Raw genomic sequence first — 27,999 nt, 5'->3', positions numbered from 1 at the left:
ATGTGTTCCCGGGTGAGAGGAACTGAAGCGAGATGATGAGATTTAAGAGAGTAAATGGTGTGCTGCTTGAGCCGACTGTCCTTGGTGAGAGAACAGGGGTTAGAGTCTGGGCAACTGCATCAGTCACCATAGTAACCAAGTCAACCTCAACCTCAGATTGCTTCTTTTAGACCAATAAATGAAGATTTTATGGCTTGTCAATGTAGCATTGCATCTACATTAAAATAAATTGATATTACAAAGGACAATAAAAAAACTCATTATTTGGCTAACTAAGAGATCTTGTGCAAGTACGTTCACTTTCTCCATGGCCTCAAGGACACAGTGTGATCGAGCAGTTAGCCTGTTGCAATGTCACAGTAATTCATGCCCTTGAGACAGAATAGGAGTGTTTCAAAAGTCTGTTTAAAAGGTTCCCGTTCCAGCGGTTTAGGTATACAACTATACAGTTGGAGGCTGGGTGTGAGCATCATATGCACGTCTGCCGAGGGATATCAACATTAAACCGGCGATATGCCAGCTCCTCTCTGCCTCTGTCCCTGGCTGCCTCATGATGATGGCATTGAAGCCCCGGTGGTAATCAGCCCACTCTGCCTGCTGTTGCACTCTCCTCCAGTGGCTTGTTTCAGGAACATCTGGTGGTTGACATGCAGCACCACCTGGCAGACGTCTCGGTGCAACACACTGTCTCTTAGCCACACACACTACAGTTTGTGTTTGGTAGGACTGTGCCTGTGCAGACATTACAGAGCCTAGACAGGGCTGAAGGCTCTGCAGTAACTAAGTGTGTTTTGTGGATGCCGAATCTGTTTTGTCGTGCTGGGGTGTGTTTGGGACCTGGTAACAATACAATAAGAGGTGTAATAAGCATTTGTGATATTTTAAGAAATACAAAACAGTTGTGTGCAGCACTTCAAGTCAGTTTAATAATAGAAGCAACAGAGCATGAACAAAGTTCAATTTTATATATTTTCTTATCAAATAACATTTATAAAACTATTGTGCAAAACAATGTCATTTCTGTCTTCTTCAAAGGCTCTGCACCAGTGGATAGTCATAGTCCTCTTAAATTAGGAAATATAACAAGTATGCATAACTTAAACAAGAAAGTGGTTAGCCTATATACTGTATGTACATTTGTACATAGACGTGGTTTGAGGGCCCCTGACATGATGATAAGCAATACTGCAGAGTCGACAAAACCTGCAACACAAACTGTATATAAAATGTGATATTACTGGCTAGTACAATGTAATTTATTTGTTTGGCTAATTCTCCCGAAGAGCACTCCCAGGTTCATGGCTGATCTCAGAGTAGAAATGCTTCATCTGCAAACCCCGCTTAAGGTGACAAAAGCCAACTAAAAACTGGAGTATCAAACTAGTTTTGAACTGTTCACTTGTTAGTACATACATACATACAGTTCAAAGAGTCAACAAATTCCAATAAACTTCACAAAAATGTAAAAATAACTACATTACAATATAATAAATCTCAAATTACTATATTTTACAAATGGAGAGTTCACCCAAAATACAAAATTACTTAAATGTGTCCTTATCTTCAGAGATGAAAACAAATCTAAAGTTTGTATCGTGGTCACTCCTGGCCAATAGACAACTTGTGGTAAAAGGTAAGGAAAAATATGTAAATTAGTAATTGGGCGAACTATCCCTTTAAAAGCTGAATATTCATGATCTTCAACATGTGAAATTAACATATTTTGAAATGGAGAAAAATACAGACAAGCATAGGCCATGAATGTAAACATGTTGTGCTGACACTTAACAGTAGTTACTTTTGTCACACCTTCAACTGTTTTCTTTTAAGTTTCTTTTTAAGTTCTCTTTTTTTTAACAACTTATATTCCAGTATGTCCAATGCTGGGAGCACTCAAGTGTTTCTATAATGAAATGTCAATTCTACTTCTAGTGTTTCCCCATCCCAGAGACATACAGGAGATGGTCCTCTGGGGACTTCCCATGGCTCTTGCTGAGGTGGAGCTTGATGGCATGCTTACTGGCAAACTTACGGATACACAGCTGGCACCGATACACAGTCCCACTGCCCTCCTCTTGTGACTGAGAAGAGGGTGCAGAAGAGAAGAGGAAAGGGTCCAGGAGGGGCAGTTCATCAGACCCACCTTTCGAGGAGTCCCTCAGGGTCTGTTTGGGGGAGAGCTTGGCCAGGTCCTTCAGTCTGAAGCCCAGGTGGGCCTCCAGGTGGCAAATGTAGGCAGCGGGGGTCCGGATCTGTGAAGCGCACTCGCTGCAGAAGAACACCGGCTGGCCTGAGTCCAGGTTCTTGAGGAACTTCGTCCTGCCGGTTCTCCTCAGCTGGTACTTGACGTTGGCCAGCCAGTGACTGATGGTGGTCATTGAGAGGCCCGTGAAGCGGGACACGTGCATCCTCTCCTGGGGGCTCAGGTCGGACATGATGTACTTGCCCTCGGATGTCGGCCTGAGGCTGGAAGAGAACTGGGCCTGTAGGAGAAGCAGGTGCTGGGGGTTCCAGTTGGACTGACGGCCCTTCCTCTTATTGGCCATGGACCCCTCAGCCTCCTCTTGGGTGGTAGAGCCCACTACATCTGTGACCCGCTCTGTGATCCGCGTCCTGGAGGGGGGCTTGGAGACGTGGTGTGCTGATTGCGTCAGGTTCCTCAGCATGTCGGAGATGTCCGACAGAGCGTTTTCATGTAACGGGCTGCTGGATGTGAAGGGAGAGACCACTGTCATTTTAGCAGGGGTCACCATTGAGGAAGGGGAGACTGAGGAGGCTGTGGATGAGGGAGTCAGAGGGTCAGAGCCCATAGAGCCCCCTCGATCACGCTTCCCTTTTGTCAGGTCCATGGGCTGGTCATCATTGGACTGACTTATGCCGCGACAAGCCACAGGCTCTGGGTGTCTCTTGGTGTGCGTGGGAGAGGAGGCCACGGCAGCCCTCTCGGCCATACTCTGGCTCAGCCTGGACAGCAGACTGAGAGGGTCCTGGCTGGGCAGGGTGGGCTTGGCTGCCTTCCCCAGGTGGACATTCATCACAGATTGAAGAGCACTTAAAGGGTTAACGAAGGGCTGCTCCAGAGGGGCGTGGCCTGTTATGAAGGCTGTGCTGCAGCTCAGAGCAGAGGCAGGCAACGGAACCGTTTTTCTCCTGCTCGCTCTCGCAGACGGCGAGGCTCTGTCGCTATGGCTACTGTCACTGTTAGCCGGAGTCACCGCCCTCCACTCTCGAAGCAGGGACTCTGCTCCAGTTGACTCTGCAGCGTCTCTCTTGGGGGACACCTCTCTCTTGGGGGACACCTCTCTCTTGGGGGACACCTCTCTCTTGGGGGACACCTCTCTCTTGGGGGACACCTCTCTCTTGGGGGACACCTCTCTCTTGGGGGACACCTCTCTCTTTACCCTCCGCTCCACTTTGGCCACTTTCTCAGTCACCTTCTTAACCAGCTCCTCAATGGCCTGGAAGTTGTTGAGGTGGGGGAGGGGGTAGCTCTGACTAGCCGGTGGGGAGATCAGGGGCTGGCTCTTGCTGAGGGAAGAGAGCACCCCCTCTCCTCCAGTGAATAGGTACGTGCGAGGGGAGCTCTTCTCAGCACTACCCTGGGGCAGCTTCAGGGAGTTGGGGAACTGATATGCAGCGTGGATACTGGGGTATCCCCCGCAGCTGGGGTTGCCACTCTGGGCTTTGTTGATGGCCGAAGTCACTGTGTTCTCCAGGGACTTGAGAATGTCGAAGCCGCCCTTGGGGCTCTCCTTCAGGTCCTCCTCGGTCAGATAGTTATACTTCGTGGAGTTGTGAAACTTCTCCTCCACCTCCTCATCCCCGTTCGAAACCTTGTCATGGCTGACCATGTCCTCGTCCTCCATCTCCTCTTTCTTAATGTCTTTGAGAGGAGGGGAGATGGCCAGGGCTGAAACGGCAGAGGGTGGAGGGGGGGAGAATGTAGGAGCCAATGGGATTGACTGAACCCCCTCCTGTGTGGGGTGTGTGGCCTGTACAGAGCTGGGGGAGGCAGCCTCTGGGACAGGCCTGCCTCCTCTCTTGCTGGGGGGGTTGCCATTGGTGACCCGGAGGAAGTGACCCGTCACCATCATGTGGGCGGTCAGCTCCTGCAGGGTATTGTGGGAACTTCCGCACTCCATGCACTTGAGGATCTGGGACTTGCGCGATTCGAACTGCCACGCATAGCTGGCGCCGTTCTGGTGGCCGAAGCGGTTGCTGGGGGTGATATAGGGGTTGGAGACCTTGTGGGAGGGGTCGTTGGGGTCACCACTCAGGGATGCTTTGGGTTTGGGGGTCACCTCTCTTGAGCTTGGGGAGCCAGGGAGGTCCAGGCTCCCAGAGAGTGGGCCTCTCTTCCTTGAGATCATTTTGGCTGCCACAGGGGCCAGTGGCTCCTTCAGAGGCACTTTCTGGTAGTGTTTGGTCTTGATCATGTGGACGCTCAGGTCCTGCAGGGACTCGAAGGAGTGGCCACAGTACATGCACTTCAGCACCTTCGCAGCATCCTCCTTGCCTTCCATCTCCAGCAGGGAGCGCTTGCGAGGCTTGGACCAGTGCCCCTTGGCCCCATTGGCTCCCCTCTCATGATTGTCATCGCGGTAATGGCCCGTGTCGTTCATGTGCACAGTGAGCTCCACCAGGGTGTCGTAGGCAGCACTGCAGCCCTTGCAACGGAACTTGCTGGCCCCGGTGAAGATGTTGCCGTACAATCTGGGGTTCTGTCTATGGAGCTGCACTGTGCTGAAGAGACTGGGCTCTGAGGGATGAGGGTGGTGGCGGCTCTGAGAGGCCTGCTGCTGCAGGGACTTAGCCACTGCAGACTGGTGCCAGTCATAACTACTGCTGCTGCTACTGCTGCTGCTAGAGCTGCTAGTCCGCGGTGGCTTCTCCACATGTGTCAGTGTCTGAGTTGGCGTTGGGGTGGGGTTAAAGTTCAGGGGCGACCAATAGGTGTTGGTCAGGAAGCTGGAGTAGATGGTCTTCATCTGTTCCAGGGTGTCCAGCGCCAAGGGAGTGTCCAGCGCCAAGGGAGTGTCCAGCGCCAAGGGAGTGTCCAGCGCCAAGGGAGTGTCCAGCGCCAAGGGAGTGTCCAGCGCCAAGGGAGTGTCCAGCGCCAAGGGAGTGTCCAGCGCCAAGGGAGTGTCCAGCGCCAAGGGAGTGTCCAGCCTCACCCCTGCTCCGTTCAGAGGCTCTTTGACAGGCCTCTCCTCGGCGTCGACAGAGGTGGTCTCAAAGTCTGACAAGGGGTCGCTGGCATCGCTCACGTGTGATTCAATGTCCATCTCCTGAGCAGAGAGCTCGGCCCCAACAATGGAGTCCCGGTCACCCAGTGGCTCTATGGTGAGGTCCTTTTCTGAGCTCTCTCCGTCCTCTTGAAAGTCCACGCCCTCTTCTTCCACCTCCTCCATCGCATGCTCCTTCATCTCCTCCAACTCCTCTGGAGAGTAGGCTGGAGGGGAAACAGAAGAGAAGGGTGTGTTATATGAAGGCCACTGAACACACTGACTAATTCTATTAATTGAATAATATCTGATAACTTTTTTTCTTTTATTGAACTACCCTCTCCCCTGGTTGGAGGACTTGGTGGAAAGCATGACAATTGTTACATGGAAATAATATAGATATTCACTGAGTATACAAAACATTAAGAACCCTGATGTTTCCATGACATTGACTGACCAGGTGAAAGCTATGATCCCTTATTGATGTCACTTGTTAAATCCACTTCAATCAGTGTAGATGAAGGGGAGGAGACAGAATAAACAAGGATTTTTCAGCCTCGAGACAATTGAGACATGGATTGTGTGTGTGCCATTCAGAGGGTGAATGGGCAAGGCAAAATATTGAAGTGCCTTTGAACAGGGTATGGTAGTAGGTGACGGGTGCAGTGGTTTGTGTCAAGAACTGCAACGCGGCTGGGTTTTTCCCACTCAACAGTTTCCCGTGTGTATCAAGCACAGGAGTTTGGTGGCACCTTAATTGGGGAGAACGGGCTCGTGGTAATGGCTGGAGCGGAATAGTATCAAACACAAGGTTTCTATGCATTTGATTTCATTCCATGAGCTCCGTTGCAGCCGTTATTATGAGCCATCTTCTCCTCAGCAACCTCCACTGGTATCAAGCACGGCCCACCACCCAAAGGACATCCAACCAACTTGACACCTGAAAAGCATTGGAGTGAACATGGGCCAGCATCCCTGTGGAACGCTTTTGACACCTTTTAGAGTCCATTTGACAAACTCATGCTGTTCTGAGGGCAAAGGGGCTGCAACTCAATATTAGGAAGGTTTGAACACACTCAGTGTACAAAACATTAAGAGCACCATCCTAATATAGCGTTGCACCCCCTTTTGCCCTCGGCACAGCCTCAATCCGTTGGGGCATGGACTAAAAGGTGTTGAAAGTGTTCCACCTGGAGGCTGGCCCATATTGACGCCACTGTTTCCCACGGTTTGGCTAGACCTCCTTTGGGTGGTGGACCATTCTTGATACACACGGGAAACTGTTGAGCGTGACAAAACCCAGCAGTGTTGCAGTTCTTGACACAAACCGGTGCGCCTGGCACCTACTACCATACCCTGTTCAAAGGCGCTTAAATCTTTTGTCTTGCCCATTCACCCTCTGAACAGCACATGCACAATCCATGTCTCAATTGGCTCAAGGCTTAAAAATCCTTCTTTAACCCGTCTCCTCCCCTTCATCTACATGTGACATAAATAACGGTTCATAGCTTTCAACTCGATTCACCTAGTCAGTCTCATGGAAAAGAGCAGGTGTTCCTAAAGGTATGTACACTCAGTGTATATGGTTTCTTCCTATTTGTACTGGACTCCAAGTGAATCGTTAAAATCAACCAGTCACTTATCTTAATTCCAACCCTCAGATGTGCACAGACTGACCCATCTTTCCCACACAGGGTGTTAGTTGAACTATTGGAGAGAAAGTTTCTCTACTACGGGCGCCTGAGGACTCGCAGGGATAAATGAGCCATCTGTGCGGGAGGCGAGTGAAAGCCGAGTTGAGAAATGACAGTCATCCCATTTCACCTCATCAACCATTAAGGTGTTATTTTCCTCCCAGACAAGCCTGTGTTTATATACTACCCCAGCCACACATATAACTAGCTGATTCTCCTCTACTCTCTCCTTTACTTTGTTTATGGTGGGGTAAAACAAAAAACAATATCTTGGCAAAAACACAATGTGCCATTTTATTTATCTCAGGGCGCAACAGCTTGAAATGAAAGCTAAATCGGAAATTAATGAAGCTCAATCGTGCTGTGGCATTCTCCTCTGGGGTAATAAATGAGTTGGATCAACCTCCATCTGTCAGTTAATATGTCTGACGCCTCTTCAACTCTTGTCTGTCTGTCCGTCTCCACACACACAGGGACACAAACACAGACAGAGACACACACAGACAGAGACACACACAGACAGGACACACACAGACAGACAGGGACACACACACACACAGACAGACAGACAGGGACACACACAGACAGACAGGGACACACACAGACAGACAGGGACACACACAGACAGACAGGGACACACACAGACAGACAGGGACACACACAGACAGACAGGGACACACACAGACAGACAGGGACACACACACAGACAGACAGGGACACACACACAGACACAGACAGGGACACACAGACACAGACAGGGACACACAGACAGGGACACACAGACAGACAGACACACAGACAGACAGGGACACACAGACAGACAGGGACACACAGACAGACAGGGACACACAGACAGACAGGGACACACAGACAGACAGGGACACACAGACAGACAGGGACAGACAGACAGGGACACACAGACAGACAGGGACACACAGACAGACAGGGACACACACACACAGACGGGGACACACACAGACAGACAGGGACAGACAGACACACACAGACAGAGACACACAGACAGACATGGACACACACACACAGACAGGGACACACAGACAGGGACACACACACAGACAGGGACACACACAGACAGACAGGGACACACACAGACAGAGACACAGACAGACAGACACAGACAGACAGGGACACAGACAGACAGACAGGGACACAGACAGGGACACACACACACACACAGACAGACAGGGACACACACACACACAGACAGACAGGGACACACACACAGACAGACAGGGACACACACAGACAGACAGGGACACACACAGACAGACAGGGACACACACAGACAGACAGGGACACACACAGACAGACAGGGACACACACAGACAGACAGGGACACACACAGACAGACAGGGACACACACAGACAGACAGGGACACACACAGACAGACAGGGACACACACAGACAGACAGGGACACACACAGGATTTCCACTCATTGCTAATAAAGGGAAATATGATTTATGATAAGACTATTTAAAATGTTAGATCGACACCTTTCAAAGTCAACTAAATGGAAGTGAGGCACATGAGATTACCAATGGTGATGAGTATCACAGACAGACTAGAAGTGCCTTTTGGAGCAGGCTAACAGGTGCTTGGTGTTAGGCAAAACACACATACACAGGACATCAGAGACATTTCCTCAGAGAGAAACAGACATCAGAGTGCGAGGTTGAGTAAGAGACGATGGCAACACATCAGCGACCTGTCACTTTGCATGTGTGCGCCCACGGCTCACCTTAGACAGGTGTGTACGTTTTCTGGGTGCCTGGCCCTGACCGATCACAGGGGACAGTGACCCTCCCTCAGCACCCCCCCTCCCGTCTTCAGAGAGTGACGGTCCCCTGTAGTGACAGACCCTCCCCCACTAGGGTCCCCACACACTGTCACAGCTAAGTGGGACAAATGTCTTGGTGAAGGACACATCACCAGCCTCCTCCCTTTGCCCCTTCCCTTTCTGCCCACTTCATTATATAGATCCCCCCCACAAAAAAAACAACAGACAGACAGGGACACAGCATCCAGACAGACAGGTGAGCATCCAGACATGACAGGGACATCCACAGACAGGTGAGCAGGGACAGGTGAGCATCCAGACAGACAGGGAGCATCCACTTATGACAGGTGAGCATCAGACAGACAGGGAGCATCCAGACATGACAGGGAGCATCCTGTATACTTATGACAGGTGAGCATCCTGTATACTTATGACAGGTCATCCTGCATATACTTATGACAGGTGAGCATCCTGTATACTTATGACAGGTGAGCATATGATTTATGACAGGTAAGCATCCTATTTGACAGGTGAGCATCCTGTTACTTATGACAGGTGAGCATCCTTTCTTAAAGTGAGCATCCTAACTTATGACAGGTGAGCATCCCTTATGACAGGTGAGCATTACCAATGACAGGTGAGCATCCTGTATACTTATGACAGGTGAGTATACTTATGACAGGTGAGCAGACTAGAAGGTGAGCATCCCTTTTGTGAGCAGGCTTATGACAGGTGAGCATCCTGTTAGGCAAAACATCCATACTTATGACAGGCATCCTGTATCATGACAGGTGACATCCTTTACTTATGACAGGTGAGCATCCTGTATACAGACAGGTGAGCATCCTGTATACTTATGACAGGTGAGCATTGAGTAACTTATGACAGGTGAGCAACACATCCTGTATACTTATGACAGGTGAGCATCCTGTATACTTATGACAGGTGAGCATCCTGTATACTTATGACAGGTGAGCATCCTGTATACTTATGACAGGTGAGCATCCTGTATACTTATGACAGGTGAGCATCCTGTATACTTATGACAGGTGAGCATCCTGTATACTTATGACAGGTGAGCATCCTGTATACTTATGACAGGTGAGCATCCTGTATCTTATGACAGGTGAGCATCCTGGACAGTGAGCATCCCTCAGACAGGTGAGCATCCTGTCTATGACAGGTGAGCAGTGACAGGTGAGCATCCTGTATACTTATGACAGGTGAGCATCCCCCACTTGACAGGTGAGCATCCTGGGTGAGCATCCCTTATGACAGGTGAGCATCCTGTCACAGCTGACAGGTGGGACACATGCATCTTGTATACTTATGACAGGTGAGCATCCATCTTATGACAGGTGAGCATCCTGTCCCTTATGACAGGTGAGCATCCTGTATACTTATGACAGGTGAGCATCCTTATACTTATGACAGGTGAGCATCCTGTATACTTATGACAGGTGAGCATCCTGTATACTTATGACAGGTGAGCATCCAACCTATGAGCAAAGATGTTCTTATGACAGGTGAGCATCCTGTATACTTATGACAGGTGAGCATCCTGTATACTTATGACAGGTGAGCATCCTGTATACTTATGACAGGTGAGCATCCTGTATACTTATGACAGGTGAGCATCCTGTATACTTATGACAGGTGAGCATCCTGTATACTTATGACAGGTGAGCATCCTGCATATACTTATGACAGGTGAGCATCCTGTATACTTATGACAGGTGAGCATCCTGTATACTTATGACAGGTGAGCATCCTGTATACTTATGACAGGTGAGCATCCTGTATACTTATGACAGGTGAGCATCCTGTATACTTATGACAGGTGAGCATCCTGTATACTTATGACAGGTGAGCATCCTGAGCATCCTGTATACTTATGACAGGTGAGCATCCTGTATACTTATGACAGGTGAGCATCCTGTATACTTATGACAGGTGAGCATCCTGTATACTTATGACAGGTGAGCATCCTGTATACTTATGACAGGTGAGCATCCTGTATGAGCATCCTATGACAGGTGAGCATCCTGTATACTTATGACAGGTGAGCATCCTTATACTTATGATATAGCATATATAATATAGGTGAGCATCCTGTATTTATGACAGGTGAGTGACGCATCCTTATACTTATGACAGGTGAGCATCCTTACATGACAGGTGAGCATCCTGTATACTTATGACAGGTGAGCATCTATACTTATGACAGGTGAGTGGTCTTATGACAGGTGAGCATCCTGTATACTTATGACAGGTGAGCATCCTGTATACTTATGACAGGTGAGCATCCTGTAGCTTATGACAGGTGAGCATCCTGTATACCATGACAGGTGAGCATCCTGTATACAGGTGAGACAGGTGAGATCCTGACAGGTAGCATCCTGTATACTTATGACAGGTGAGCATCCTGTATACTTATGACAGGTGAGCATCCTGTATACTTATGACAGGTGAGCATCCTGTAGCTTATGACAGGTGAGCATCCTGTATACTTATGACAGGTGAGCATCCTGTATATTATAATATATTATAATATATATATATATGCCATTTTGCTTTTATCCAAAGCGACTTACAGTCATGTGTGCATACATTCTATGGGTGGACAGGATGACCCATTCTGGCGTTACAAGCGCCATGCTCTACCAACTGAGCTACAGAAGGACCACAGGTGAGCATCCTGTATACTTATGACAGGTGAGCATCCACACACACACACACACACACACACACACACACACACACACACACACACACACACACACACACACACACACTTCAAATCACTAATCCCTTTACACTCACAAACACATCCAGTCTAAACAAAAATGGCATCGCTGGAATAACCCCCATATCCTGTGCTAACACTTAATCTCAGGGCGGCTGGGCGGTGGTCTGATGTTGGCCCTGGGGGCGGTGGGTGTCAGCAGGCAGGCAGGCAGCCCCACTGAAAGGGCCCGTCTAATAGGGACCTGGCAGGTGCGGTCTAGTCTCCCATCCTGCCCGTAGATTTAGTTTGTCACTGGGTATCCATTACCTGCCAGTCTCCGCTGATCTTCTGCGACAGCCCTGATCAAAAGATGTCACTGGGCCCCGTGCGCTTGGCAGGGCCTGGCACACCGCTCGTAAAGAGGGCCAAGCTGGGTGTAAATAAAATGACATGATCACTTCCCTGGCCTCATGTCCTGGACACAATTATGATAATGTGAGGGGGGGGGGGGGGTTCTGAGGAGGTAAATCTCTCACAGCTCGGCGGACAAACCAGCAGGGGAGATATCTCAGTCTTAGGTTTTTTTCTCTCCTCCGATCTCCGGATGGTGTTCGTGTGAGTGTCTAATTTGAAGGAGGAAATACAGTCAGGATGAGGTGGCCACGTTAATGTGTTTGTATCCAGAGCAGCTGGTCACAGATGTCGGGTTCAATCACTGAGGTTATGACTCTGGCATTAGCAGGCAGGTTGAAAGAGAAGTCCTTAGTTCGCTCTTATAGTCTTGATCAATGACCCACCGTGAACATGCTTCACATATTCCTTTCAACCTTTGTTCTTGCTGTATATGACTACTTCTGGTGTGTGTCATTTTGGTAAGCCTTTCCTAACACAAAAACCCTAACCCTATGTTTAAAAAATATTAAGAACATAATTCCAATCTCCTAGTCTAGTCTAAAGTCTAGACAGCAAGGCTAAAATGTGGGCTGAAAGGGCATCGCAATAAAAACGGACGACCAGCAGTCAACGCTCCCAGGCAATTTAAAATGCAAAACAGTCATTACATCTGAGCACTATCTGTTAATTTGATCCCCAATGACTGATCATCCATCACCGTGGGTGACAACCACCATCCAATTATTCTCCCAAGCTTGACTGACAACAGAGGTGATTTATCACTCTAATGAAATGTGATGGGTGTGTTGGGTTCATTCTGAGAAGAATGCTGGATTATTAGCAATACACCTGGATGGAGAATTAACAAATAAAGGTGAAATAAATAAAAATAGCTAGCTATTTGTGGAGGTATAAGATTTGACATGGAACCATCTAAAGAACCCTTTGTGGTTCTAGCTAGCACCTTTTTCTTCTAAGAGTGTTCCGACGATCAGGAACAGGGAAGAAACATGGGATGAACAGGCACTGGGACTATACACCAAAAGTGAGACCAGGCCCTCTCTTCTGATGGTAGATGGTACACCCTAGTACATCATCAGTAATCGTTTAGTCAAAGGCAGGACTCGCACCCTGTCCGGGAAAGGCTGGTGAGTGATGGAAGCAAGACACGAGAAAAGGTGAAAGCTTCAACTGAAAAGAAATATATGAACGAAAACAAAAACATGCATCCTGAAGTAATCAGCTTTTAAGAACGGTAAGGGTGGATCTGTTCGCCCTCAGCTCCCTGCATTGCCCAGTGATCACCTCACTCAGCCTCCACACAGACGGGGAAACAGCCAGTAGAGCTGGGAGCCAAATCACACACAACACTGGGGTAAACAGGATGTGTAATCAAGACACTACTACCAGAGTCTGCACTTCAACCACTGAATGACATAGCAGCTTACAGCTAGCTACAGGAGCTGACCACAGAACAGCTGAAAAGAGGGAGAGGAAGGAGAAATCAAAAGGAGTAAAAGAAGGAGAGTGTTATATTTGTCGGTGGTCCAACCACCAACTAGCCTAAAGCGACAGACTTAGGCTATCATAGCTGGCACCGAAGCAAATGTGGCTAATGGCTATTCATAGCTTAATGATGGCATCCCTTTCCTATCTCGTTCTGCTACTGTACCACGTAACAATAACAGTTCCACAGATAGGAGGGCCAGGGTTTGGCCAGCTAAAACAGCTAGCTAGAGTTAAAAACGGAGGAGGAATAAGGGAGAAGAGAATGGATTCATTCATTGAACATGATGAGCCTGCCTCTATCCCACACATTGCTTTTGGTGAGAATTGGCTAACAATAGGTAGTTATAGCAGGGCGGCTATTTAAACTAATCCAAACCGTGGATAAATCTCTCCTGTCCCAATAGACTGCTTTTAGGGTAACTAGAAAAATAGGAGGCAAGTCTGAAAAATGTTAAGATATGCTTCAAAGTGGCAACATCCTTAGAGGATCACGAGGTGGTAGTGAACAACACTCTACAGTATGATCAGAGATCACAGTAAGGGTACTGAGAGTGGAGAGGGTTAAGCAGGGCCTCACTACCCAGCTGTGGTGTTTCTTATTCCGGACATTTGTTCTTTAACTGGGCCCTCTTGCTCTTAAAGCAATACAGTGCCTCGGCAGGGGGGCCTTACTTACAGGAAGGAGCCTTAAATAACACTTAGAACCTCCAGGAAGTAAGTCACCACAGCCTAAAAATCACACAACCGCAAACCACAGACTTCCACTAGTTCCAGTTTCCCAGCAGTCGACTGACTCCAGGCTTTAAAATAGATTTGAATAATTCCATACCAAAACAGTCTTGTTTGGTTCTATCAAAATGTCCGAAGATCAGTGGGGAAAGTAAAATTAAATGTCTTCATTCCTTAACATTTGTCATGCTAGGCTAACCACTCATTGGTCTTGTGGTGGTATTCCCCTCGTGTCCTCTGTTGCTAGGAAGGAGGGAGTAGCATGAGGTGAAATTATACTCTGTCAGAAAAAAATGTGACTTGTTTCAGGAAACTAGGCATATGTCGCACGTCACTACTTCACAGGAGATGCATTTTAACATAAATATATATTTTGTTTTAAATCAAAATCAAAATCTGGAACACATGAACTTTCATGTGCCTTAATAACAAACGTGTATTCCAATCTGTAAATACAAATAAAATTGTTAAATTACGAGCCTAGTTGGTTTAGCCACAGAAAAAGTCAGGAACCTTCTCACTAGCCATGATTGGCTGAGATAATGGATGGACTGGACATGCTGGGAGATGAGTTTGGATTGGTCTGCCATGTAGCACGCTTCGGTCTATAAGGTGAGCTGCTCAGTATGTGTTGATAGCCCTTTCTACAGTGCCAATTTCGAAAGATATAACATTAGCCATCGAGAACTACAAATGTTTTGCTACAATTCTCAACAGCATGGATGCCCTGAATTTAGCAGGTGCTATCGACAGATCAGTTGGAAAAGATGGAGTAATTGCTGCACACACCACTGTCAGTGTGAACTGGAGTGACTTGACAACACTGGCCAAACAAGATGTCGCTACAAAAAAAACGGAGTTTAAATGGTTCCAGTCTGCTGTGAAGCGTTCATCCATTTATACAGGTAAGAGTCTAGCTACATTTTCAGATATTATAAGTCAAAGTCATTTTCATTGCAAGTTACAGCATACTATTAGCTAGCTAGTGAACGTTAGCTTGCTAGCTAGCTAACGTTACGTGTATGATCTGTGTAGTAATGTTATTAGAATCAGAAAACCAGTTGCATTGCTAGTTGTAGCCTAATGTTAGCTAGCTAACATTAAAACCTAGTTTATTAGCTTTTAGCTACCTGCAGATTCATACTAAAGCTATGATAATGTTTGTATTGGTAGTAATAAGAGTTGGAATTATGCCGGTTCATTGTTGAGCTAGCTAGCTCCATGTCTAAACAAAAGACTCCACTTTGCCAGTTGATTACATCAAGTTAGCCAGGTGTGTCTGGGGGTGATTACAGCCATCTATACTATTTCATAAACATGAGTACATGTCTAGACATAAGTGACCAATCCACATAGATTTTATTTTATTTACTTTATTTTATTATACCAGAGACAGTAATGTGAACAACATTGACAATACACCAAAATCAGATTAGGATATTGGGCAAGGGCTAGATAGTGTATTTTTACCTGGAGTTTCTTATTGTAAGCTACTACTTTTACCACTTTCATAGTCTTCAAATCTTTGATTGTTTACTAAACTACTCACTCTGTTTAGTACATGGCCTCACATGTGAATCCTTAAAGAGATGGGTGGGGCTAATGCTTAAGAGGGTATAAACAATGCAGAAACATTCAAGGGCCATTTTCTCAAAAGTGGGGTTACAAGTTTATCAACTTTCAAAGGAGTTGTTCTTCAACTGCTGTGTATGATGTAAGATTTTCTAGCGCTCTACTTTCATCCAATGTAAAAAATTTAAACACAATTAAACATTTTGCTACATAAGATCGAATCGAGGTGGTCGGTAACATGCTACAGGTGGAGTTTCTCTCAACCGTCAGTGGAGGTAAGACAACATAGTCCAACACTCGAAATGGTAGAAAATAGTGCCGTAAGTCATAACCATAAGAGAAAGATTTACTAATATGTGGCTGTGTTTGATCGCTCAAAAAGAGATGCTCCCGGCAGTCTATTACTGTACATCAATGTTCCTCCTATTCTGTTCCTATTTTCTACCCCCTAATGAATGATTGAATGCACTGTGTCCGCTGATTGTAGTGCAGGATGTGTGCTCAAGGAGATGGGAAAAACAGAGGTTCCTCTTGCTCCAGGTGAGGCTCAATGCTGTACCATGTTGAGAGAGCGAGCGAGACTGGGAAAGCAGATAGATCAAACTGTACTGTACTCCCAGAATGCTGCATTGTTGCGTTATGACTGGACCTACAACAGGCAGCTGTATACAGACCTTCAGGACCTGAGCTACACTGTGTACAAAACATTAAGAACACCTGCTCTTTCCATGACAGACTGACTAGATGAACACTATGATTCCTTGGTCACTTATTGAGGTCTTGTTAAATCCACTTCAAATCAGTGTAAATGAAGGATATTTTGCCCTCAACACAGCCTCAATTAATTGGCGCTGGCCCATGTTGTCTCCAATGCTTTAACTTGTATAAAGTTGGCTGGATTTCCGTTGGGTGCCATTCTTGACACATGGAAATTGTTGAGCGTGAAAAACCCAGCAGCGTTGCAGTTCGACACAAACCCAGCAGCGTTGCAGTTCGACACAAACCGCCGTGCCTGGCACCTACTAACATACCCCATTCAAAAGGCACTTGAATCTTTTGTCTAGCCCATTCACCCTCTAAATGGCACACATACACAATCTGTCTCAAAGCTTTAAAATCCTTCTTTAACCCGTCTCCTCCCCTTCATCTACACTGATTGAAGTGAATTTAACAAGTGACATCAACAGGGGATCATAGTGTTCACCTGGATTCACCTGGTCAGTGTGTCATGGAAAGTACAGGTGTTCTTAATGATTTGTATAGTCAGTGTATGTGGGCCATTCAGATGGTGAATGGGCTAGACAAAAGATTTAAGTGCCTTTGAACAGGGTATGGTAGTAGGTGCCAGGTGCACTGGTTTGTGTCAAGAACTGCAACGCTGCTGGATTTTTCATGCTCAACAGTTTCCTGTGTGTATCAAGAATGGTCCACCACCCAGAGGACATCCAGCCAAGTTGACACAACTGTGGGAAGCATTGGAGTCAACATGAGCCAGCATCCCTATGGAACGCTTTCAAAACACCTTGTAGAGTCCATACCCCGATTAATTGAGGGGTACAACTCAATATTATTAAGGTGTTCTTAGAGCTGTGGCAGTCATGAAATTTTGACAGCCGGTTATTGTCATGCAAAATACTGGCGGTCTCACGGTGATTAACAGACAGGTTTAGCATCTCCATACAAGCCTTTGTAACATCTACATTTAACAAAGTTGACCTACTGTATGTTATTTGGCTATGCACACCCTGTTCTCTCATCAAGTCATCATATTTTCTCAAGTTAATCTTGTCTTTACTTTTAATATGTCAAATTAGTTTTGATTTAGAATGGCCTATTATAAACATAATATATGTTGGGTACTCCTCTAGGCAGGTATCCTAGTGGTTAGAGCGTTGGGCCAGGAACCGAAAGGTTGCTGGATCGTATCCTCGAGCTGACAAATCTGTCAAATTCTGACAAGGCAGTTAACCCACTGTTCCCCGGTAGGCCGTCATTGTAAATAAGATAAAAGGTTACATGTGCAGGTTACATGTGCAGGTACAGAGAATGGAGGCCACTTTCCGCGTGGTTCGTTTCACTCATGTCAGGTAGCCTACTCGGGTTATTTGCTGCCTGTTCCTGCAGTTTTTAAAATTTATTTAGAATTTTTATTTCACTTTTTTTAACCAGGTAGGCTAGTTGAGAACAAGTTCTCCTTTACAACTGCGACCTGGCCAAGATAACGCATAGCAGTGTGAACAGACAACACATGTTACATGGAGTAAACAGTTAACAAGTCAATAACAGAGTAGAAAAAAAGAAAAAAAAGAGTCTATATACATTGTGTGCAAAAGGCATGAGGAGGTAGGCGAATAATTACAATTTTGCAGATTAACACTGGAGTGATAAATGATCAGATGGTCATGTACAGGTAGAGATACTGGTGTGCAACCAGTTACACCCAGCACTTAATTTGGGAAACCAAGTTAAATCTGTAGTAACATTTTTTCATAACTAAACAGCCCAACTCTCTGCACGCCAGAGAAAGGAATATTATATAATGGCACAATCATTATTTAAATTTACACAGACACATTTATACCACCTTAGAAAGGCTGTCCATTTCATTGTGTTTCATTGTGTTTGTATTTGCATTGATGTCAGTGGTTGGAGGCCTATTTATTGCCTACCTCCCTACATTTGTACACACTGTACATAGATTCTTTCCTATGTGTTATTGACTGTACGTTTGTGTATGTGTAACTGTGTTGTTGTTCTTGTCGCACTGCTTTGCTTTATCTTGGCCAGGTCGCAGTTGTAAATGAGAACTTGTTCTCGACTGTCCTACCTGGTTAAAGAAAGGGGAAATAAAATAAATAAATAAATAAATAAATACAGAGGGACAATAGAGTGCCGAGAACCAGGCCAATAGGGAGTTGGATACTCCTAACTACGTCATTGGCTTCATCAATAAGTGCATCGATGACGTCGTCCAAACAGTAACCGTACGTACATACCCCAACCAGAAGCCATGGATTACAGGCCACATCCGAACTGAGCTAAAGCTGCCGCTTTCAAGGAGCGGGACAATAACCCGGAAGCTTATAAGAAATCCCGCTATGCCCTCCGACGAACCATCAAACAGGCAAAGCGTCAATACAGGACTAAGATAGAGTCGTACTATACCAGCTGACGCTCATCGGATGTGCATGGCTTGCAAACATTAGACTAAAAAGAGAAGCACAGCCGAGAGCTGCCCAGTGACACAAGCCGACCAGACAAGCTAAACTACTTATTTTCTCGCATCGAGGCAAATAACACTGAAACAATGCATGAGAACACCAGCTGTTCCCGGAAGACTTTGTGATCATGCTTTACGCAGCCGATGTGATTAAGACCTTTAAACAGGCCAACATTCACAAGGCCGCAGGGCCATACAGATTACAAGGACATGCACATTTTTTAAAGCAGACTACCATAGTCCCTGTGCCCAAGAACACTAAGGTAACCTGCTTAAATGACTACCAACCCGTAGCACTCAAGTCTGTAGCCATGAAGTGCTTCGAAAGGCTGGTTATGGCTCACAACACCATCATCCCAGAAACCCTGGACCCACTCCAATTTGTATACCGCCCCAACAGATCCACAGACGATGTAATCTCCATTGCACTCCAGTGACCTTTCCCACCTGGACAAAAGGAACACCTATGTGAAAATGCTATTCATTGACTACAGCTCAGCATTCAACACCATAGTGCCCTCAAAGCTCATCAATAAGCTAAGGACCCTGGGACTAAACACCTCCCTCTGCAACTGACGGGTCACCCACAGGTGGTAAGGGTAGGCAACAACATGCCACACTGATCCTCAACACAGGGGCTCCTCAGGGGTGCGTGCTTAGTCCCCTCCTGTACTCCCTGTTCACTCATGACTGCACGGCCAGGCACGACTCCAACACCATCATTAAATTGGCCGATGACAACAGTGGTAGGCCTGATCACCGACAATGACGAGACAGCCTATAGGGAGGTGGTCAGAAACCTGGCCATGTAGTGCCAGGACATCAACCTCTCCCTCAACATGATCAAGACAAAGGAGATTATTGTGGACTACAGGAAAAAGAGGACAGGGCACGACCCCATTCTCATCGACGGGACTGCAGTGGAGCAGGTTGAGAGTTAAGTTCCTTAGTGTCTACATCACCAACAGGTCCAAGCACACCAAGACCGTGAAGAGGGCACGACAAAACCTATTCCCCCTCAGGAGACTGAAAAGATTTGGCATGGGTCCTCAGATCCTCAAAAGCTTCTACAGCTGCACCATCGAGAGCATCCTGACTGGTTGCATCACTGCCTGGTATGGCAACTGCTCTGCCTCCGACCGCAAGGCACTACAGAGTGTAGTGCGAACGGCCTAGTACGTCCTGTCATCCAGGACCTCTATATCAGGCGGTGTCAGAGGAAGGCCCTAAAAATTCTCAAAGACTCTAGCCACCATAGTCATAGACTTCTCTCTGCTACCGCATGGCAAGCGGTACCAGAGCGGTGCCCACCGCACATTGACTCTGTACTGGTACCCCCTGTATATAGCCTCCACATTGACTCTGTACTGGTACCCCCTGCAAGCAGTACCGGAGCGCCAATTCTAGGTCCAAGAGGCTTCTAAACAGCTTCTACCCCCAAGCCATAAGACTCCTGAACATCTAATCAAATGGCTACCCAGCCAGCCAGCCAGCCAGACACCCCCCCCCATTACTACTCTCTGTTGTCAGCTACGCATAGTCACTTTAATAACACTACCTACATGTATATGCTACCTCAACTAACCGGTGCGCCCGCACATTGACTCTGTATTGGTGACCCCCTGTATATAGTCTCGCTATTGTTATTTTACTGCTGCTCTTTAATTACTTGTTACTTTTATCTCTTATTCCCATCTATTTTTTTGAAACTGCATTGTTGGTTAGAGGCTCGTAAGTAGGCATTCCACTGCATTCCACTGTTGTATTCATGTGACTAATAAAATTGTATTTGATGTTCACTAACATGTCCAGAGTGCATAAGAGGAGATTACCGTGACTCAACGGTCACATAGAGTTTTACTGTGGTCATGTCTCATGACTGCCGGTGTGACGGTAATATGGTCACAGCAATAACCATAGGTGTTCTTAATGTTTTGTACACAGTGTATATTGGTTAATCTGACATTCAACCAGCTACAGTACAAAGACAAAGATCTCTCACACACAAACAAATCTGAGGAGAAAGAGAGAGACCCTCTCAGATGTTATGTTCTCACCACATCAAAGGGACAACCATTCAAGGCCCACTCCACTCCCAACAAACAGCTGCTGCGATGATCGCCTAGCAACGAGGAGGTGATGGACGGGGGGACCTAAGATGGATGGGCACCATAAATCACAACACCAGTGTCTATGTGTGTGGGGCGGGAGAGAGAAACAAAACAACCTTTTTTCTAATTGTGGAAAAGAGAGGAAGCAGCGGAGCTGACCTTGCCTTGACCCCTCACTGTACTCTTATTCATGATTGTGGAGTAACTGCCCGGAGCACAGAGGAGCAGAAGCCTGCTGACCTCCACAGGGCACAGTAAAATGGGAGGGTTTTGGTCAGACATCTAGTCCATTGTATTTCTAATTTACGCTACACTAATCAAACTGATTATCCATTAAAACTAACCATCGCTTTTTTTTACGCCTAGGAAGCAAGGCACAATTTTCCCATTAAATGATTTGCAAGCACATTGTTAGCTTATAAAAGACGGGGACCAAGTTTTTTCAGAGGGCCGAACCCTCCAGGCAAAGCAATCTGGGTAGTGTAGTTGAGGGATAAATGTCATATCATCCACTATAGCTGGGCCATATGATTCGGCCCAACTGCTGTGGCCCGGGTGTCTAGTAACACTCCGCCAGAGAGCACAGTCATTCATCACACAGTGAGTGTCTGTCTAAGTCTTTCCACTCTGCTCGTCCTGCTCTCCAGTTACAGCCCTACACGGCCAGCCTAAATAATATTCTCCATGATAAATGGCACTATAAGCCTGGTATCCATCATTAATCTGCTTTTTACTCTTGGGGAGTGCTGGTTAGGACCACAGGATAGCAGAGCAGCTTGGGTTCATTTGGAGGCCAGCCTAGCATGAGTGATACCCATCATCCCGCTCATCAGTCGCACACACCAACTCCATTGCACACACGCAAACACGCACCGTAACACAAGGTGTAAATTACACACACATTCGGATACACACATATACATATTCACACACACTCAAACACATCATATATTCAATAACCAAACATCCAGAGACTCATGGAAGAATATTCTGTCACTCATCAAAACATCACGTAACTTAATCCTCTGTCATCTAAAAGCCCTTCCAGTTGTCATCGTCCTCCCCACCACCTTCTCTCCAGCATTTTGTACAGTACCATACTGTTGTGAGAGTCTTAAAACCGTGCCGTTTCTCTTTGTTACTTTCTTTCTGCTCATTTTCTAACTATACCTCACTCTGCCCCTCTCTCAATTCCTTCCCCCCTCTCTCTTTGTTTCTCTCAGTCCCTCTCGGTCTACTTCTCTCCTCTTTCATTCTCTTGCTCGCTCTCTCTTTCTCCCTCCCTCCCTGTGTGTCTGCTAAAGCCAGTATGATAAATGACACACGTCAGTGTGTCAGGAACGAAGGGTGGGTCAGTGATAAATGACTCTGTTGAAAAGGAAATGGGCTCTTTGGCATGGCCGGGCTATTCTCCTCCTGGATTTGGTTTCAGGACCTCTGAAGACCAGAGCGGGCTCAGTATCCTGAAAAGACCACACATCCCACTAGGCTCTGACGCGTTGCCCTCTGGGAGGGGAGCTGAGGGTTTGCGTAAGCAAGACTGCCCCAATTGTTGCCATATCGCAGCTGCATCTATCACAACAACGAATGGCGGGACTATTTTTTAGAAAGTATCTACGTAGGCCTACTCCACTCACATACACGAGGGCCCTGAACCCTGATCTGAGGAGGGTAGAGCTATGAAGATGCCAGTAGCACAATATTTTTTTCCATGGCAAAAATTTGAAAAAAAATTAAGCAGATCAAGCTGGTCCTTTAAAAACGTGATGCATGTGAAATATTGTGTGCTATAGCTTGGAAAATAAATAAATGTGATTCCGAATGAGAATCGAATGTTTGTTTCCAACATTAGGGCTGTTTTCCTAAAGGTGTTAAGTCCGCTTCGTGTTTTGTTTTCTTGCCACGTTACTAACGAGTATTGTGATACGGGTATCGTCTCGGCCCCGGAAGAGGATGGCTTACTCTTTTTGTGATTCGGTTCACTCCCTTTTCTCTTTTGGAGCCCGGCCCAAGGTCTGACATCTGCCAAGTGGGGTTAAAAAAAAAAACACACAAAAAGAGGAGCCCGTTCCACCTCTCCCTCCCTCCCAGTTTAAGGTGGCATTGTTATCATTACACTGGGTGGTGTCTGTCAATACCTATGGGAAACACTCAGTCAACCACCCCTCCTCAATGGCATGGCAGGCAGGTGCAGCGACCTCATTAGGTGTGCACTTATCAGACACATAGATCACAGGCATGACTCAACCCCGCCGGAATCCAACCACAGTAACTTTCATTAGCCATGGGTGGCGCTGCCTACAAAACTACAAAAAGAACTTCCTTGAGACTCGCACCTGCACGGTCTAGTCCTACCTGTTAGTGGAACAATTACGAGCCCATATGCCCCCTCATTCCTCTAATGACAAATATAGAACACACACACACAGTCACCCACAGATATAAAACAAAAAACATTTCTGTTGGTCTCTGCAATTCATATGTCAATAAGCATATTTGTAAGTAATCATGTGGTTTCAATTTCAATTAGTATTTTTGTTCTATGTGCGCTGTAATGATAATATACAGTACCTGAGAACATTTCTGTCTCAGTATAATAGATGCTGCAGTGACGACAACAGTTGTGAGTAACAATGAGGAGGGGGGGGGATGAGGAGTGGAGGGGGTAGATGGAGGGGAGAGGTAGAGAGATGAAAGAATTCAGAGGAACGATGGCCTATGACTGACACTCCTCACTGGGGCCTCTATGGTTGCAATTCCTTTCATCACCCCTGCCATCCAAACCACCCACCCACCCATCCACCCACACACACACACGATGGCTGCCACAGCTGACCTGGCAGCTATAGGCCTGACCCTGCAGAAACAGGAGACCTCTAGCCGTAGTGCCCAGTCTAAACCAGAACTCCCAGTGCTACTGGAACTGCTCACAAAGATTACTGGAGCACAGGGAGGCCGGATTGGAGCAGGGGGCTTGATTTCACTAACCTGGCCTGAGTAGGAGACTCAAAACCTGCCTGAATTTTTTTACATTTAATTTTTAAATAAAAATAAAACGCACTCTCATAGAAACACATCACACCAAAACATCCACGCACGCAAGTACCCACGCAGGCACACACATACCAAATAGAGCCACTAACTGTGAGGATGCTAACTTATGTGGCCATCTTTTTAGGTCCCAGTCACTACACTGAGTACACTCACTAGAATGCTTTAATGTAAAACATCATAGCCCCTGGGCCTACAGCCTAAGCTAATCATAAGCTATGTGAATGCATCCGGAGTTTCTTCCCCAGCTGTTTGCGTTTCTCCTGTCAGGCTGCCCTTGGTTGTTAAAAGCACTCAAACCTGACCCACACAGGTACGCCCGGCCATTTGTCACCTGCAGCGGAAAATTGAGTTACAGCACGACCAAAGGATAGCGCTGTGCCGGGAGGGGAGGCACTGTGTAATATCAACTTGATTACATCAAAGTGGTGGCAAACCTGGTTGGTTGAGGCCGGGCACACAGACTTGTCATCTCCAATCATTAAGCCTGTCAAGACTCCATCAGCCTTTCCAGCTAATTAGGTGAAGTCTAATGAAGCAAGCAAAACTTCGCCTTTTTCTAGGAAAATGCTGAGGGGGGAGGGGAAGGACAGCGGGTGAGAGATATAGAGAATATGAGAGAGAGAGAGAGAGAGAGAGAGAGAGAGAGAGAGAGGAGATTTTTCATGCAAGTCTCAAGGTTGCTGTGGGCTTGCTTTCCCCCTCAGTCCCTAATCAAGGCCCATCATCTGTCATCCTTTTCTTTGCTCTCTCCATCACCATGCTCTGTGCTGCAATCAATTCATCATCACCCTTTGTGTGCCACTGAACAGTTGACAACTTTATAACTTGCAGCTGGAGGGACCCACTGACAAAAAGGAGGTAAAAATAAAGAATAAATGAACAAAGAATGACATTAAAAGTTCCCCAACATTTCCACAACAAACACAGAATGGGTCTATTTTACAACATCCCGTGATCCTGCCTCAGAGACAAAACAAATGGACAGAAAAGATTTTAAAAAACTATAGAAACAAATATTTCTCGTTCTGAAATCAGAAAGCTTTCAGACATTCTTTATGCTCTCCCTCTCTCCCTCTGAGCGAGTGTGTACATTAGGCAGGGGTATTTTGATTAAATAAAAGCCCGGGCCAGCGTATGGCTAAACAGAATGGGAGCACTCACTCAGCCTGTCTCTGATTGACCATTAAAGCCATTGATGAATGGGCCTGTCAGAGAAGAGACAATTAAATCAAACATGAAACAAAGCCTTCCCGACTGCCTGGTCTAATAGAGAAAACCATTCCTCCCCTCCATTACATTGTGCACTTCTCATTTTACAACCCCCCTTGTGTGCATGTGTGTTTGTAGTGTGTGTGTGTGTGTGTCAAACTGTGAAACCACTTTACCCCTCTGCTTTTTGTGAGTCACTTGACCATTGCAGGGGGGGGGGGGTACACGATGCTTTCAAAGTGCTTTTAATGTGACGTCATGGGGCTGCATAACATGGGGGAATGATTTCCTGATGTAGATCGGGAAGAAACAGATCAAAGCGGATGACAGCTAATCAATCAACTGTCAAATCAGACATGGCAACTGTCGATTATACCTTCTTTCAGTCCACAATCTCTTCGTCTGGACCCAATTGTTTGTTTTATACTAATACAAAAGCGTAAGTTATTCGTCCACCTCCCAATTCCAAAGTTAGCCGCTTGGATCAAATGTTCAAAGCCCCTAGAGACTCAGAGTATTGGCACCGCCTTGGGCATTTCGCTATTACAGACGGAACACTTTTCACACATTTTAATTCTTCCACCAAGGTAAGTTAACGTTTACCGGGAAAGTAAACTATCCATGGGAACAATGGGAAGGGGAAAGTTGACGGCAGCCATTGGATGTGGGTGATACTGTGACAAATAGTATGGCTACTTTGTAACGAGGGGGAACAAATGGTAACATTCGAGGGATAGGCCTACAGTTACAGTACTAGTATGCTACTCCTGGGATAGTGGGTTCGTATTACAAAGTGTTATTACAAATCAAGTTAGCCTATACATCGAGTAGATGCACTAGTATTCCTATGGGGGAAAAAAATACTGAAAACGGAACTCCAAAGGTTTGAGATTGAGAACAACAAATCGTTGAGCTGCTATCGCTTCAAATAAAACCACTCCTGTCGTAGTGGGCTACGTACCTGCCGCGCGCTTGGGCGCTTCTTGTTTCCGCCGCGGCATGTTTGGTTTCCCAAAGAAGAGTTCTTTGGCCTCGTAGAATCCGAGCTGCTCCACTACACCGCGATTACGCCTTCATACACGACACAGTGACTATTGTCCGTAAGAAAACTAAGAGCATTGTTGTCAAATAGCACAGAAAAGTCCGCGGGAAAAACACAGCAAGTCAGGGGCGAAAAAAGGCGAATGTCTATCGTCCCCCGCGCGCAATGACTGTAGTGGTCAACAGCGTTAAACGCGGCCACCTCGGATCCTCTCTTGTCTCATAGATGATCGCGTCACTCAAAACATGAGAATGGGCAAACCCACTGCTCCGTTAACTCTTTACACCTCGAGAGGGGAGGGACATTATGGCACGAGGCAGTCCTATTCTCTTTACTGTCAACAATGTGTGGGCTACATCTATTGACTGAAAACAACAAATGACTAGTAATTTGAATGTAAAAGTCTAAACGAGATCACTGGGGGTCCAACTCTGACGTCACCCCATTGAAGTTGACATTTAAAAAGGTAAGGGTTAAGGTTGGGGTAAGGCTTAGGGCAGGGACATCCCAAGGTTCCCGGATAGCACTAATTATACTGAAAAATATAAACGCAACATGCAAAGTGTTGGTTCCATGCTGAGCTGAAATAAAAGATCCCAAAAATGTAAAATACACACAATAAGTTTATTTAATTCCAATGTTGTGCACAAATATGTTTACATCCCTGTCAGTGAGCATTTCGCCTTTGCCAAGATAATCCATCCACTGGCATGTCAAGAAGCTGATTAAACAGCAAGATCATTACATAGATGCACCTTGTGCTTGGGACAATAACAGCTCACTCTAAAATGTGCAGTTTTGTCACACAACACAATGCCACAGCTGTATCAAGTTTTGAGGGAGCGTGCAATTGGCATGCTATCTGCACGAATGTCCACCAGAGCTGTTACCAGAGAATTGAATGTTAATTTCTCTACCATAAGCTGCCTCCAAAGTCATTTTAGAGAATTTGGCAGTATGTCAAATGCTAGTGAGGGCCGAGAATCCACTCTCACATAGGTATGTGGTTGCAAAGGGCATCAGTGTCTTAACAGCATGTTTTGCCAAGGCAAGATACTCTGAGCGCAGCCCAATCAAGAAATCTAGCAGTGGCTTCTGATTAAATTCAATTTTCACAGAACCGCTTGATGCAATTTCGATGAGGCTCTCTTATTCAGAAATCGGTAAGTGGACTGGAGGCAGGGCATGAAAGAGATAACGAATCTAGTTGTTTCTGTCATCCGTTTTGGGAAAGTACCTGCGTAATTGCGCACCCAACTCACTCAGGTGCTTCGCTACATCACATTTGACAATTGTCCATAAGCTTGAGATCATTTGCACACAAAAAATCATACAATGACGGAAAGACCTGTGTGTTGTCCATGTTAATGCAGACAAAGAAGAGCTCCAACTTCTTAATCATAGCCTCAATTTTGTCCCGCACATTGAATATAGTTGCGGAGAGTCCCTGTAATCCTAGATACAGAAAATTCATGTGAGAAAAAACATCACCCAGATAGGCCAATCATGTGAGAAACTCAGCATCATGCAAGCGGTCAGACAAGTGAACAATATGGTCAGTAAAGAAAACCTTTAAGCTCGTCTCTCAATTCAAAAAATTGTGTCAATACTTTGCCCCTTGATAACCAGTGCACTTCTGTATGTTGTAAAAGCGTTACATGTTTACTCTCCATATACTTGCATAGTGCAGAAAATACACGAGAATTCAGAGTC

The 27,999-nt window shown here is 46.2% G+C and overlaps 1 protein-coding gene across 1 annotated transcript; it reads right to left on the bottom strand.

The window, feature by feature from the left end:
* Positions 1-904: 904 nt before the first annotated feature.
* On the bottom strand, positions 905-26,677 carry tshz3a (teashirt zinc finger homeobox 3a). Its single transcript, XM_046310419.1, has 2 exons — positions 26,206-26,677; positions 905-5,452 (listed from the first exon to the last, which is right to left on the bottom strand). Exons 1-2 carry the CDS (start codon positions 26,243-26,245, stop codon positions 1,929-1,931), a joined length of 3,564 nt encoding a protein of 1,187 aa, XP_046166375.1. The 5' UTR covers positions 26,246-26,677; the 3' UTR covers positions 905-1,928.
* Positions 26,678-27,999: the final 1,322 nt, after the last annotated feature.

The sequence above is a fragment of the Oncorhynchus gorbuscha genome, linkage group LG02, assembly GCF_021184085.1.
Source record: "Oncorhynchus gorbuscha isolate QuinsamMale2020 ecotype Even-year linkage group LG02, OgorEven_v1.0, whole genome shotgun sequence".
Lineage (NCBI taxonomy): Eukaryota > Metazoa > Chordata > Actinopteri > Salmoniformes > Salmonidae > Oncorhynchus > Oncorhynchus gorbuscha.
Note: the sequence above shows the minus strand (reverse complement) of the source record. Positions and strands in the feature narration are given on the sequence as shown.